Here is a 16,665-nt window from a genome sequence, read left to right on the forward strand (position 1 = left end):
CTAAGTCTGTGAAGTGTAAAAGAACGTAAAATAATGTTTTAACACTGTTTAGACCTCAATTAGGTGAAAAAGTCATGGGTTACGCTTAGAATGAGTGGGAAAAGACTAAAGTACCCTTCTTAAAAAGCTGTCAAAAATAGTCCACGGGACCACGCGTCGTGGTTTGACCCATGAACCCTAGATCCTATCCGTGGATTCTATATTGAGTTTTTAAGGCTCAAACGTTCATTTATGGGTCCAAACAATGGCCAGTAGGTCAATCTACGGACCGTCGATTGGGTCCATAGGATTTGAGTCCAAAAAGTTGATGCCCGATACTCTAACAACGGCCTAACAGGATGGGTCGTCATTCAAACCACGGCTCGTCGATTGGAGTTGTCATTCACAGATTCAGAAACTCTGGTTTGACAGCCTTTGGTAAAACGGTCATAACTTTTTATGCCGACCATGAAATGAGGAAAACTTGGTGGCATTGAAAAGAGGATTCAAAGACCTTTTATTTGGTACGTCATAGGCCACCTAGTTCATTATGATCTGAGAGATATAATTGTTTGAAGTTGACCTACGTAAAATCTTATGTCAAAACTTAATCAGAAATGAAGGTTTCAACTCAACTTTGTGCTAGGGGATTCTTGTGACCTTAAGTCATATCCAAATCCATTCGAACACCAAAGAAATGATAGTTACACATATGAGTAACTTAAGGCTTACCCAATCTAGTAACACCTTAGAATCTAGTAGTCTAATCATGGGGTAAAGTGTCAAGTCAAGCATAAAAGATTTGAGCTTGGGCACCCTTCACGAGGACCAATATGGGCCGTGAAGGGCACAAACAGCAGTGGTATGGCTCGTGGTTCCTCACATGAGTTGGCCAATGGGTTTTCAAATCCCACAACCACCATGACGTCTCATGGTGGGGGACTAAGGGTCCTGGTAATGAACGTGAAGGGCTAGGCAATGATCTAGTCCAGACTGCCTCATCCCAAGAGCCACTTCACAGCTTGTGAAGTCTTTGACGGCTCGTGGATGTAGGTGTGTGGGAATATGGCTTTCAGTGTGGTAAGACAAGACATTGGTCAAGGACCACGGCTGGCACCATGGCTCGCAAGAGCCACCACGGCTCGTTGAGCTTGGCGTGAAAAGGGTCAGTCGACTGTAAGTTTAGAGGCTTTTGGGTCATTTCCGGTTTTCTTTAAATTAATACTATGTCATTTTACCAAAGCCTAGGACCCCTATATAAATGATTTTAACCCAAAAACTCACCCATTCAAGTCATTCTTCCAAATTTTACAAAAGAAGTTGAGTAGTTCTCTCCCAAGGATATTTCTCTCTCTAAAAGCTTGAAGAAGAAGATTCAAGCTAGGAATCAAGATTTAGCCTTCATTCTTCAATTGCTTTGGGCTTTGATAGCATGATATGATAGTTTTCATCCATGGAATTCCCAAATTCTTCTATTTTCAAAGTTAGAAATCCCCAATTAAGTTAAGGTTTTCTTCAATTGCCATGTGTTCTCTTGATTGTTGATTTAAATGATTTAATTATGATCTCTTATGCATGAATTCAAGAAATACCATGATTTTGTGATGATTTCCCCATGAACCCATGAAACCCCCTTGTTTTCCAAATTATGATGATATGATGTGGTTCTTTGCTTATGAAAGTGGATTTTTATGAAATAAAGCATGAAGTGATAGAATCACATGAATTTATGATGAAATCCTTGTTTTCTAGATGTGGTGATTGAAAGTGGGCTTTGAACCTTGAAAAGTGAATTGTGAGATTATGCATGTTTTTATGAAATCTATGTAAATGTTTTAAGGATGCTTTGAGAGTAAAGTATCAATGATGATGTTGTGGTTGTGTTGTTGAAAGGATTTTCTCATAAACAGATGAAAGTATGATTGTGAAAGGTTTTCTCACATAATAAGGATTGTAAGGTTGAAAAGTCTTTTTACCTAATTGAATCAAAGATAAAGAGATATCCTAATGAAACCTATCTTGGATTGGATACTTAGTTTTACCCTTCCATGGATGACTTATGACGTAGATTGGATTGGCAAGATGATGTGCCCTTCCATGGATAATGAGAACAAGTTAGAAATAACTATTCCATGGGACTTATACTTAGCACTGAGAGTATATTGAGATTGAAGCTCTCCCGTTAGTAGAGGCCAGGTTTCTTGAAGCAATATCATTATCCCTTACCTATGTGCCCCAATAGGATGATTGTCTAGATAGACATTAGCTATTGGATCCACTTAAGCTAGAAGGTAATTGTACTTACCTTGGCAAGTAGGACAACTCTTTTCTGTATGGTAAACACCGAGGGATCTTGTTATAGCTCACATGGTATCTATGTTGGTTAAGGCTACTTCCCACATTAATAATGAACTAAGGTTACTTCAAGAAGTATCTTGTATGTATTCAAAGGTTTTGAAGATGGTAGCTTGCATTAACCATGTTTTATGACTTATGTTTTCTAACCTTCTTATGTCATGTTTTAGTTTGGTCAATTGCATGTCATGAAATGTCCTATTTTAGCATGATTTAAATGTTTTATGCATGGCTATCATACTTGGTACATTGTTTTGTACTAACACGCATACTCTTGCCTACATTTTCCCAAATGTAGGGTCTTATATTCAGGGTTCTCAATTTCGTGGCTAGAGGTTGATTTGGTTGATTCCCGAGCTTTGTTAGTCCTCATGCTTCAAGGATGGATTGTCATTGTTCTTCGTTTCCTTCTTATTTTTAGTTTTGAAAATGATGTATGGGCTAGGCCCAATTTCATTCTATTGTTGTAGATGGCTACTGAGACAAGTGTTTTAGACTTCCACTTTCTTTTATAAAATGCTTGGACTTGAAATATTATTTTACCTCTCTTGTTATATTTCTTATGTTATGAATGCTAAGTGGATTGTATAGGGTCTCTCGGGGTCTTATATGTCATGGTACATCTAGGGTGTATCATTGGGTCGTGACAAACTTGGTATTAGGGCACAAGGTTTAGAATGGTCCTAAGATGTCTCATAAGCCACGTCTAGTAGAGTTTTGTTCATGAGTATGAAGCGCGCCAGATTTATGAATGAGAGGCTACAAGATGTTTAGGAAACTTCACTTCTTTCATTACTCTAAAGTCGTGCGATAGAGTTTTAACTCTACAAAGTTTCTCTCCTAATCCTTACCTGATGCTCTATAGGATATGTCTACTCGAAGAGCTTATGTTAAAAGGAATGCGGGAAAGAATGTGAATCAAGAATCTCCTCATCAATCTCTGGTCTACCCTTTTGCTGAGCAAGTGACTAATGCGGAGTTTAGGGCTGCTTTTCAAGTATTGGCTCAAGCCGTGATGGCCAAAGACAATATGGAGGTTGTGGTTCCTTTGAACCCAAATGTGGGTACGGCGGAATCTAGAGTAAAGGATTTCACTAGGATGAACCCTCTGGAGTTTTATGGTTCTAAGGTTGAGGGGATCTTCAAGAATAAATTGATGATGTTTACAAGGTGTTGATGATCATGGGAGTGACGCCGGTGGAAAAGATGGAGTTGGCCGCTTATCAACTTAAGGGCGTTGCTCAAATATAGTATAACCAATGGAAAGAAGGGAAATCGAAAGATGCGGGTCCTCTTGATTGGGAGAAGTTTAAGGTTGGTTTCCTTGATAAGTTTTTTCCCCTTAGGATGAGGGAAGCAAAGGTGCTTGATTTCATCAAACTTCGTCAAGGAAGTGTGAGTGTGAGGTAATATGCTTTGAAGTTCACACAATTATCTAAATATGCTCCAACAATGGTTGCCGATTCGAGGGCTAGGATGAGTGAGTTCATTTTGGGTGTGTCTGAAATGGTTGTTAAAGAATGTCTTACCACCATGCTCATTAATGACATGGACATTTCTCGTCTCATGGTTCATGGTCAACAAATCGAAGAGGAGAAACTTAAGGAAATGTCTAGGGAGACAAAGAGGGATAAAATCGGTGATGGTAATTTCTCTCATGCAAGGTCCGATGGACATGGTCATCCTAGATTTCGACAAAATTTTTCCAATCAAGGTTCCTCCAATTCTCCTTCTAAGTGCAACAAAGAGAAGATGTCTAACCCTAATCCTCAAGGAGGGTATGGTAGTGGATCTTCATTTCCTATGCCTACTTATTCTCGGTGTGGAAAGAAGCATGAGGGTATGTTCTTAGCCAGCACATATGGTTGCGTCAGTTGTGGTAAAAGTGTTTATAAGATGAGGGATTCCCTAATGCTTATGGCTAAAGGAAGAGAATGCAAGCAAGCTCCTCCTAATGGTTCGAGTTCCAATGCTCCCAAGCAAAACCAATTTTATACACTTCAGACTCGTGGTGAGCAAGAAGGTTCTCCCGATGTGGTTACCGGTATGTTGAAAGTCTTCCAACTTGATGTTTATGCTTTACTTGATCCTGATGCTACCTTTTCTTTGTGATGCCATGTGTGGCTATGAGGTTTCATGTTCTTTCGGATGTGTTGCTAGAACCTTTTTCTCTCTCTACCCCTGTCAGTGATTCTGTTGTGGCTAGGAGGGTCTATAGAAGATGTCCCGTCTCCTTTTCACATAGAGTTACTATAGTTGATTTGGTAGAGCTTTATATGCTAGAATTTGATGTTATGCTTGGTATGGATTGGTTGCACTCATGTTATGATTCTATTGATTGTAGAACTCGTGTAGTCAAGTTTCAATTTCTAAATGAGCCTTTCCTGGAATAGAAGGGGGGAAATTATATGCCTAAGTGTCAGTTTGTCTCTTGTCTTAAAGCTAGAAAGATGATTTCTAAGGGTTGCATTTACCATCTAGCTAGGGGGAGGGATGTAGATTCTAAACCCCTACTCTTGAGTTGGTCCCCTTTGTGAATGAGTTCTCGGAAGTGTTCCTAGATGATTTACTCGGTACTCCACCTGAAAGGGAAATAGACTTCAGCATTGACCTTCTCCCAGATACGCAGCCTATTTCTACTCATCCTTATTGTATGGCTCCGGTAGAACTAAATGAGTTGAAAGAACAATTGAAGGATTTTTGGATAAGGGTTTCATCCGACCGAGTATCTCTCAATGGGGTGCTTTATTTTTCTTTGATAGGAAGAAAGATAGTTCTCTTCGTATGTGTATTGACTATTGTCAGCTGAACAAGGTGACCATTGAGAATAAGTATCATCTTCCAAGGATAGATGATTTGTTTGACTAACTTCGGGGAGCAAGCTATTTCTCTAAGATTGACCTTTGGTCGGGTTATCACCAATTGAGGGTGAAAGAAGATGATATTCTGAAGATGGATTTTCAAACTTGGTATGGTCATTATGAGTTTTTGGTGATGTCGTTTGGTTTGACTAATGCTCCGGCGGCATTTATGGATTTGATGAATAGGGTGTTAAGATAGTACCTTGATATGTTCGTAATTGTGTTCATTGATGATATTTTGATCTATTCGAGAAGTGAGGATGATCATATCAATCATTTGAGGATTGTGTTTCAAATCCTTAAGGAACAATAACTCTTTGCAAAGTTTAGCAAATGTGAGTTTTGACTATGTTCTGTGGCTTTTCTAGGTCACATTGTTTCTAGTATGGATATTGAGGTAGATCATATTGAGACGAATGCATTTAAGAGTTGGCCTAAACCTCTAACCCCTTCGAATATTAGAAGCTTATTGGGTTTGACCAATTACTATAGAAGGTTTGTTGAGAGGTTTTATTCTATTGCCTCTCCATTAATAGCATTGACTCAATAAAAGGCTAAGTTTATATGGTTTGAAGCTTGTGAGAAGAGTTTCCAAGAGTTGAAGGATAGACTTACTTCCGCTTCGGTTTTGAGTTTACCGTAAGAGACGGATGGTTTTGTGGTTTATTGTGATGCCTCTAGAATTGGACTAGGATGTGTGCTTATGCAAAATGGGAAGGTTATTGCCTATGCTTCAACGCAACTTATGATTCATGAGAAGAACTATCCTACACATCACCTTGAATTAGCGGCGGTTGTTTTTGGAGGTATTATTTTTATGGTGTTCATGTGAACGTTTTTACTAACCACAAGAGTTTGAAATATATGTTTAACCAAAAGGATATAAATCTTCGCCAAAGGAGGTAGCTTGAGTTATTGAAGGATTATGACATGAGTGTTCTCTACCACCCCGATAAGGCGAATGTAGTTGCACATGCTCTTAGTCAATTATCTATGGGTAGTGTTGCTCATATTGAAGAGGAAAGAAAAGAGTTGGTTCGAGATGTTCATAGATTTGCCCAGATGGCAGTTCAGGTAGTAGACTCTACCAAGGGTGGTATTATGGTTCAGAATCGTATTATGTGGTGGATGTGAAAGCCAAACAATTTCTTGATCCAATTTTGGTCGACTTGAAAGAAACGATACTTAAAAATTCTGTTGAGGCTTTCTCCGAAGGGGGAGGTGTATTACTTAGATATAAAGGTTGTTTATGTGTTCCTAATGTAGATGACTTCAGGGAACAGATCTTTTTAGAAGCCCATAGTTCTCGGTATTCCATTCACCCGGGAGTCACCCAAATGTACCATGATTTGTGGGAGATCTATTGGTGGAATGGGATGAAGAAGGATATTGCGGAATTTGTGGCTAAGTGTCCAAATTGCGAACAAATGAAAGTTGAACATTATAAACGAGGAGGTTTGTCCCAAGATATTAGTATTTATACTTGGAAGTGGGAAGATTTGAATATGGATTTCGCAGTACGGTTGCCACGCACTCGGCGACGGCATGACTCGATTTGGGTTATAGTAGATCGGATGACGAAATTGGCTCATTTTATTCCCGTTAATGTTTCTTATTCGGTGGAGGATTATGCCAAGTTACCCATGAGAGAAATGGTAAGGTTGCACGGAGTGCCCTTTTCCATTATTTCTTATCGTGGTACTCAATTCACTTTTGAGTTTTTTAAGTCTCTCCAAAAGGGTCTTGGTACTCGTGTTAAGCTTAGTACAACCTTTCATCCCCAAATCGATGGGCAAGAGGAGAGTACTATACAAACTTTGGAAGATATGTTAAGAGCTTGTGTGATTGATTTCAAGGAAAATTGGGATGATTATTTGCCTTTGATTGAATTTGCCTATAACAATAGCTATCACTCAAGTATTAGTATGGCTCCATTTGAGGCTTTATATGGTAGGAGGTGTAGATCTCCTATAGGCTGGTTTTAGGTGGGTGAAGTTGCCTTAATAGGTCTCGAATTGGTACATGAGGCTATAGAGAAGGTTCGACTTATTAGAGAAAGGTTGAGAACAACCCAAAGTCGAAAAAAGTCATGCGTCGATGTTATAAGAAAAGATCTTGAATTTGATGTGAATGATTGGGTTTACTTGAAAATCTCACCCATGAAGGGTGTAATGAGGTCTGGTAAGAAAGGGAAGCTTAGTCCCCGTTTTGTAGGCCCATATCAAATTTTGAACTGTGTTGGTAAAGTTTCTTATGAACGAGATTTGCCCAATAAGTTGGCATCGATGCATCTGATTTTCCATGTCTCTATGTAAAAGAAATGTGTTTGAGATCCGAAATCTATGGTTCCCATAGAAGGTTTGGGAGTTTAGGAGAGTCTTTCTTAAGAGGAAGTTCCAGTTGAGATTTTAGACCGACAACTTAAGAAGTTGAGAAACAAGGAAGTTGCTTCCATGAAAGTGTTATGGAGGAATCATTTAGTTGAGGGTGATACTTGGGAGGACGAGGCCGATATGATGTCCCGATATCCTCATCTCTTTCCGTTTACTCCTACTCTAGCTTGAGGTATTAAGTTCCTCATGGCTTACTCTTTTGGTGTCATGTGTGTTTTAAATATTCCCATGATTTCCTTATTATATATGTTCATGAAAAGTTTAAGTTTTGAGAAAATGAGTCGACTTGATTGATTACTACATGTTTATGTGATTATGTGTGTTATACCCCATTTTAACCGGGTCAAAATAGTGTACAACATTTTGGTGATTTCTAAAGTAATTAACTAAGTCAAGAAGTCGCCACCTAATTATTACGGTGAATTAGGACACCTAAATTAATTAAAGTTATTTTCTAAAGTTAACTTCATTTTAAGGTCTTATTAAACATGAGATTCTAGGTACAGGTTCAATTAATCTAAAGGGAAGGGGTTAGGCATCCTTTAAGATCCATTAAAAATGGTTTACACTCAAACACATGAACCAAGACAATCACAAAACAAAAGTTGATTTTTATATATAAAACATTTGTTGTTGAAATCTTTATTTTTTAATGAATAAATCATCCTAGTCAACCGGCATGCTAAGTTGAGCTAGATCAACTCCTGGACTTCATATCATTTGCAACTTATGGTCCAAGATTTAACTTAAACCAATTTATGAAATATTTTAAACTCTAAAGGGTGACTTAATTAATAACTAAATGTTTTTCAAAATGTCTACATGAAGGATTAGTTAACTACCAAGTACGTCAAACAAAGTTACCAAAACAAACACACAAATATTCATAGCGAAAATAACATAAAGAAAGTTAGGAATAAGCAACTAAAAGAAGAGTGAAGTCGAGTGCTTGTCACTTTCTCTTGTTTTTTCTTCTCGATGGAGTTTCTAGGGAGCTAGAAACACAAATGACAATGTATATGCAATTTTTTGAGTCTTGTAGTGAGGTCGAGTCATAAAGTAAGACTCTTTGACTCCGGTATGTACATGTAAACAAAGATAAGAAAGAAAATAAGAATTAGATAGTAGGAAAGTCAATTTCAACAACTCAAAATTAAAAACATATAAAGCAGGTGACATAGAAAGGATTCAAACAAGTCATCAAACTTACAATATCTAGTGTAGTATACCAAAATTTGGTGTTCCTAAAGTATATAAATTTAAACGAGATAGTTGGTCACTTAGTGTAGCATCCTTAAAGTTAAGATCACTAAGCATTTTAGATGATTCACAACATAACATTTAGTATGTAAATGGGAAGTAGAATCAATTTCTATAAAGTAAGTTAACATGTATAAATAACAATTAACTATAACACAGGGAGCAAGGCCAAAATCATTAATATTAGTTATTATAATCAAAACAGAATTTAAGACTTTGCAGATGCATTTTTTAGGAGTAGAATTTAATCATGATCTCTTACAAGTTCTTAGCTATAAAATTATCCATCCTATAGATCACATGCTACATTTTGTCTTAGTATTCGATCAAGAACAGAACGAATCATGTTGGTAAAATAGGGAGAAACAAACACTGATATGGTTTCTAGCTTCCAAATCGTATTTAGAACATGGTACACATAATGTTTAAGCAAATAAAATTATAAACAAATCTTCTAGCAGTTGAGATTTATGAATATCAGAGAAAAAACAAAATACATTACTTTTATTCATGACATACACTAAACCATCGGAAATGAAACAAAACAGGTTTAGATCTAACCTTTTTGTGGGCAGTGAACCAGGTTGTCGATGAAGGATCTACTTCGTTCCTCCGACAAATTAGCAAATAAAGACTATAGTAGACTCGTTAGATGATATTGAAGTGTAAAATATGTGATGTTCTTGTGAATGTTTAGCCTTTGAAAAAGTAGTTTTGATAGTAAAAGATGATAGAGAAAAAATAAATAATCCTTTTCTTGTGATAATATCAAGATGTTTTTATAGGTGAATACAAATGTTATGGTATTTGTTGAGCGGGAATCTTGAGTTTCAGATTTTGAATATTGGTCAAGATAAGCATTCAAACTCGAACGTTGGAATTTTGGACGAACTTGGCAGCCTTCACGTGACTTAGTCAGATCCAAACAGAAAGAGATGGAGACTGATCTAGAAAAGCTTACCCTTTGCACAAAAATGGCATTCAAAATCTGATTTCACCCAAAGAAGTTTGGAGTTTTGTCTCAAATGGTATAGGGAGGGAAAGTGAGTCTTAAGAGTTGGATAGAGATTAAAACCTAATTCATTCAGGCTGAACCTATTCTAATATTTTGTTGTGAAGAGGGCTGGCGGATTTGGGCCTTATTTGGCCATTGCTGGGCTTCGTTTTGATAGCCAAAGTATTGGCTGAATTGCTGAAATATTGTGGGCCTTTTCCTTCTGCAAACTAATTCTTTTGAGCTTCCAACTTACTAATTAGTATAAAATATATTATGTAAAGTTTTTAATAAGGACGAAACTCGAAATAAAGTAACGATAATCTACTTTAAAGAAGGCGATGATAAAGTAATAATCGTAAAGTTAATTAAAAATATATAATCTTGAAATAATGAAAATTATAATAGAAAGATGATAATCACAAAAATAGTAAAATTTAAAGTGATATAGATAATTATGATATAATAGTAATAAAATGTAAAATTGTAGTTAATTATAAAATATTCAACTTATTAGTAATTTAGAAACTCAACGAAATAAATTAGAAGAAAGGAGGGACAAAATTAGGTGTCAACAGCTTGCCCCTCTTTGACCGGAGACGATGAAAGAGTTTTCGGGCAAAGAAGTTGACTTAGTAACCAATTTTGTCTTGACCAACATATATAGGCACATGAAGAGTTTGGGAGTGATACTAAAGGAAATTTAGCCTCGAGGGATTGGTTATGAAAGAAAAGTTTGGATAACCAACTTTTCACGTGTTCGTGGAACGTAGGTGGAGATGAGTTCGAGAATAGATCCTTGACCTTTGCTAGTGAGTTTGATATTCCTCTTCAGCAAATTTGCCCCAGTTCACTGCTAAGAAAAAGTTCCACGTTACGCTGCATCCTTTTGATGTCGTCCGCACCTGTGGTTTGATTTGATAATTCATCCTCTTGGATGCTCTCAGCAAAGACTGAAATAAACTTGTTAGTAGAAACTGTAATTTGTATAGAGAAGTGGCATGTTTTACCGTATTCAACACATGTTTTTATTTTATGTTGACCTTTGTTGGAAAGCTAAACTTTCTCGACAAATTGCCCCAGTTTACTGCTAAGAGAGAGTTCCACATTGTGATACGTCTTTGGTTGCTTTAGACTATTTTTCCTGAAACTCGTGTTAAAATTTGTCATTAAGGTGAGAGATAAAATTAAAGTGTAAGAACGTATAAATGAATGGTAATATATGTATGTGTGAGAATGGTATGAAGTCGTGTGACTTATGAAAGGCGTGTGGCCAAATGTTGTCTCTAGTTGTCTTTAGAGACTTGGTAAATAAAGATGTCTCTGATTGTCTACAGAGACTTGATGTTGAGAGCCGTCTGGCTTATGATGATGAGGTCGTATGGCCAGTTGGTATCTCCGTTTGTTTTCGAAGATATAATGGCATATGACGTCTCTAGTTGTTTTCAGAGACTTGATGATGAATGATGTCTGTAAAGTTTAAGGTAAAGTCATTAAAGTAAGTAAAGTAGATTAAAGTAATTGGTAAAGTAGTGAATAAAGTAAGAGTGTAGCCGTCTGGCTTATGCAAATGATGTAGATAATGTCTTTGGTTGTCTTCGGGGACTTAAATGATAAATGAGGTCTCCGGTTGTCTTCGGGGTCCCAATGGTAAATGATGTCTAATATCCTCCGATTGTCTACGGGGATTAGAATGAAAAATGAGGCCTCCGATTGTCTTCAGGGTCTCGATGATAAGTGATGTATGAATTTACTCCGATTGTCTACGGGGACTAGTTGTAATGATGCCTCCGGTTGTCTTCGGGGCTTGATGAAGTCACGCCTCCGGTTGTTTTCGAGGCTAGGTAAAGTGATGCCTCCGATTGTCTTCGGGGCTAGATGTTGATTGTTGTAAAAATGTAGAGTAAAATTACAAATAAAGTCATGATAAAGTAAAGATAAAATAATGGTAAGTGAGAAATAAAGCCATGTGGTTGATGATTGTGGAGCCGCAGGGCCAAGTGATGTCTTCAATTGTCTTTGAAGGCCCTTGTTGATTCCTATAAAATTTAAAATAAAGTCGTTAAAGTAAATAAAGTGAATTATAAATGCATTTAATAAAGTAAAAAATAAAATTAGTGAAGTTGTTCGATTATTGTTGATGTCGATGATTGTAATTGGTTGAAAGTCGCCTCTAATCTTTGATATTTAAGCCCTGATGCACAATTTGGTGGATCAAGTGGCGCATGTAATGGACTTAATTCCTATTCAATAAATCAAGGGGATTTTACCTGCAAATTTTGGGTAAAGATGTTAGTAAGAATATAAAATCATGATGAATTAAAAGAAATAAAGTTAGAGATAAAATAAAATTAAGGATGTGGTCATTTGGCTTATTCAGGCGAGGTCCTGGAGGCAAATGATGACTTTGATGTAATCCAGTAGGTACTTCTTGTATCTTTGTTGTTTCTGCACTCAAAGAAAGATTCTTAGTTGGGAGGGGGTGTTGATTCGTGTTGACTCAAAGCTTGACTTTGTTGGCCCTTTGTCCATCCTGTTTGCTCAGACTTTGTGATCTCCGTTTGAGCCTTGGTAGATGAACAGTAAAAAAAGAAATGTCTTATAAAATAAAAATAAAAATATCATTTGACAGAGATATTTGTTAGTGTGTAGAAAAATTTGCAAGTATATGTTTATAAGTTGTAAAAAAATAACTTCTACCAACTCTTAGATTGTGACAATTTTGAAACAAAATGAATGTCCTTTGTCTGTTATACTTCTTGTCAGGTAGCAACCTATAGCTTGACAATATCCGGTCAGTCCTTGACCATATTTTCCAAAATCTGCCCCAATGTCGATTTCAGAAAAAGTATTCTAAATTTATGTTGTGATGAGACCGAACCTTATATAGGTTGCCTACGTATCTCGCCAAGAGAATCAGGTCAGAACGTAGTTCAAGTACATAGAAATGATTTGGAATTTTCTAATAAAGGGACCGAATCCGATTTGGATTGCCTACATATTCCACCAAGGAAATCAGGCCATGTGTAGTTCAAAATTACATAAATAGTAAAAGGATTTTAAATTTCTATCCTAATGTGACTGAATCGTATGTGGGTGGCCTACGTATCCCACCGAGGGAATCAAGTCAGGCGTAGTTCTCCTATTACAAATAAGGAAATTTAGAAATGTTCTATTGTAAAACCGAACCCTATGTGGGCAGCCTACGTATCCTACCAAAGGAATCAGGTCGGAACGTAGTTCGTGATACATGAAAAAGTGGAAGTTACATTTAAAAAATCTATCTAGAGTCGCCCTTTGTTGTAGTATCTTGACTTCCTCTGAATGAAGAACTTCGTGCTCAAGTATTGTCATGTTGTCATGTTGTCATGTTTCTTGTTCAATTGTTCAACTGTTCAACTGTAGGTTACCTTCACATCCTTCAAAAATCTTGCTTGGTTTCAAACTTTATTCATTTGCTTCATTATGTCACAATCATAAAGTTGGCAGATTTAATTTGAAAATTAATATATATATATATATATAAATAAAAGTAATAAGTAAGAGGCAATTAAGAAAATAGGGAATGCATTCATAGATTTTGCAATCAAGCTTTCAAAAATATGAGGCAAAACAACATAAAGTTTTAAGGCATGATTTAAGCCTCGATTTTAAAAAAAAATCGTGCTACTCCAAAAGTTTTACTACTTGTTCAATCTACCAACACTCCCGGCGAACCAGAGATGGAGTACAAGTCCAATTCTTCAAAGTCTCCTCTGGTTCAGCACCCCAAATGGTCGGTGTCTCGCTGTTGCAGAGAGGCATGTAAGATGTTGCAGCAGTAACCTCTATCAACGCTTGTTCATGGGTTGTCATGATATGAGCATCAAAGGTCGATAAAGTATTATTTTTCACCCTTCCAATGGGCACAATGTCTCCGTTCAGCACCACATTTTCCTCTATAGTTATCATGTTCACATCAGCATTTCCATGTTTAGGCAGAGGATTGTTGTTCACGTTGGGCTGAGGTCCAGTAAGTTGGATTGCTCCTTCTTTAATCAAAGCTTCAATCTTGTTTTTGAGACCATAGCAATCCTCGGTGTCGTGTCCAACAACTCCAGAATGATAGGCACAATGCTTGGAACTGTCAAACCATTTTGGAATGGGATCAGGAATTTTCCCTTCAATCGGTTGTATCATACCTGCTGTCTTCAACCTCTCGAACAACTGAGCCAATGGTTCGGCTATTTTTGTGTAGTTGCGAGTGGTTTTGATTTCATGATTTGGACGAGCTCTAGGTGCGGTATATGGTCGATTTTGAAAAGGTGAAGCTTGGAGTGGTTGGTATGAATGTGGTTTATTATAAGTAGGAGCTCGAGGTTGATAGTAGTTCGCTTGGGTGTTGTAGACATGGTAAGGAGTTGATGGAGGATGGTAGAGAGCCTGTGAGGCTTCACCATATTGGTAAGGGTAAATGGGTTGATGTGGCTGATTTGGGTAGGGAGGAACTTGACCTGGCATGCGTCCTTGGTCAATCATGACAGCAGATACATCTTCTTTTTTCTCTTTGTTCCCATTGATAGAACCATATTGAATTGCTTTGCTTGCAGCATGCAAGGCTGTAAAGTCTTGGATTCTTCCTGATTTGATCCCTTCTTCCAAGATTTCTCCCATTCTAATGATTTCTGTGAACTTTTGTCCCATCATGGTTATCATTTTCTCATAGTAAAAACTGTTATCTTGGGATTCAATAAAGGTAGCAGTCATTTCACTTTCACTCATCGGTGGTTGGACTCTAGCTGCTTCTGACCTCCAACGTAGAGCATACTCACGAAATGTCTCAGTAGACTTCTTCTTTAACTTAGTGAGGTAGAACCTATTTGGTATGATGTCGGTATTGAACTTGAATCGATCCATAAAATCTTGTGCCATATCACTCCAACCACGCCATTTATGGAGATCTTGTTGTGTGTACCAAGCAAGAGCTTCACCAGATAAACTTCTTATGAACAACTTCATTCTGACCCTCTTGTCTCTCCCCACTCCTACCAGTTTATCACAATACGCCCTTAGATGTGTATGAGGATCACCAATTCCATTGAAAGTATCAAACTTTGGCAGTTTGTACCCTACAGGCAAATCAATGTCAGGTTGCACACAGAGATCCTCATATTCTAGGCTTTTGTTTCCCCTAGTAGTTTGGAGGTTTCTCATTGCTTCCTTAAGATCACGAATCTCTCTAGCTAACACATCATCAGCCTTTGCCTTGACATCTTTCTCCATTTCCTCATATTGATCTACCTCGGGTTGAAACTTGACCGATATTGGGTTGGTAAAGGCTTGAGTTTCCATCGCATATACTGGAGGAACATGTTGCACATAAGGAGTGGCAATATGTGCCCCTTGTATATGCTGAGTTGTATAAGTTTGGACAATAGGCGTATTTTGGATTGGAGGTGGTGTATTTGATGGGTTTACATGATTAGTTGTAGGTAGTGGATAAGTGTTGATGGGTAGAGAAACATGAGGAGTATGAGTTGGAGGTTGGTTTTGTGGGTTGACAAGTGGTGGATTAGGAGGAGTAGCATAGGTAGTGTAAGGAGGTGGTTGACTCTGTGGAGGAGTGTAGACGGGTGGAAAATTTGATGGATTTGTGGGGGTAGTTGAAAGAAGGTTATTGTTGGTAGGTGGAGGTTGTTGTGGAGGAAAGTGTTCAGGAACTGGTGAATCAAGTGATGGAAAACGAGGTGGATTTGGTGCAGTACTTCTAGGTTCATGAAGTGGACTTTGGAGTGTGATGGATAAATTGGTCAAGTCTCTAACCCGAGTTAGTTCACTACGTAAATCCTCAATCTCTTGAGTCAAGCGGGCGATGTGTTCATCATGTTGAATAGTAGCTCTATCTTCGGAAGTCTCGGGAGAGTCATTAGGAACCATGATATGTCCTGGACCAATTGGATCAGATGCGGTTGGATTAGTCATAGTATTTTTTCTTCCTTGAATAGCCCAACTACGTCGAGGTAATGTCGATGACTTGGACCTTGTGAAGTAAGGATGGTCGGCCAGCTCGATTGTCAACACGAATCAACTTTTGTAGGAAAACATAAAAATAATAATAAGACAGAAATAATGTTAGTTTTAAATGAAAAAAGTAAGGTCATGTTCACATAATTCAAATAAATCACGTAGCATGCAAGTCATCAAGTAGAGTCAAATAAGTTGTAAGAATAACATGTAAACAAGTCATCAAGTAAAATCAAATATATCGCAAATATAACATGTAAATGTGTCCTAATATGCTTGTGACCTCTTTGTGCCAGAGGTTGGCCTAACATAAATTTAAGAAGTATATTTGTCATAATATGTCATCCCATTGCTCTTGATTAATTAAACAATTTTATTTCTCAAAAAATAAAGTACTAGATAATGAAATTATTTATTACATGTCTAATAAATACAACGTAAAGTACTTCCTAAAATAAAACAAATTCTAGTATGTCCGTCCTTCTTGGTTCCTTTTGGCAAGATCACCACTTATTGTATTTCATCGTTAAGTCTTCGTATCTGTCATAGAAAGGTTAGTCATACCATCCCTAAAGTTTAATTAATTAGAGCAAATGGTCCATATTTAGGCATAAATATTTCTCAAATATGCACATAAATAATGATAGGTCGTCACTTGGGGTCGAAAACCCACTTGGACATTTAAGGTAAAGTCGACTAATGGACTTAATACACCCAGGGTATAAAGTCTCTTAGGTCATGAAATGATGTATGCTCCTTGTAAGATGTGTTGGTTTAGCTCTACTCTAGGTAAACTAGGAGTGGGTTTAATAGACACAAG

General features: G+C 37.3%; 1 protein-coding gene across 1 annotated transcript; it reads right to left on the minus strand.

The window, feature by feature from the left end:
* Positions 1-13,538: 13,538 nt before the first annotated feature.
* On the minus strand, positions 13,539-15,803 carry LOC125837551 (uncharacterized). The gene has a single exon (XM_049516647.1). The coding sequence runs from the start codon at positions 15,801-15,803 to the stop codon at positions 13,539-13,541; it is 2,265 nt and encodes a 754-aa protein (XP_049372604.1).
* Positions 15,804-16,665: the final 862 nt, after the last annotated feature.

The sequence above is a fragment of the Solanum verrucosum genome, unplaced genomic scaffold, assembly GCF_900185275.1.
Source record: "Solanum verrucosum unplaced genomic scaffold, falcon-dt-bn FXZP01000131.1, whole genome shotgun sequence".
In the NCBI taxonomy this organism is placed as follows: Eukaryota; Viridiplantae; Streptophyta; class Magnoliopsida; order Solanales; family Solanaceae; genus Solanum; species Solanum verrucosum.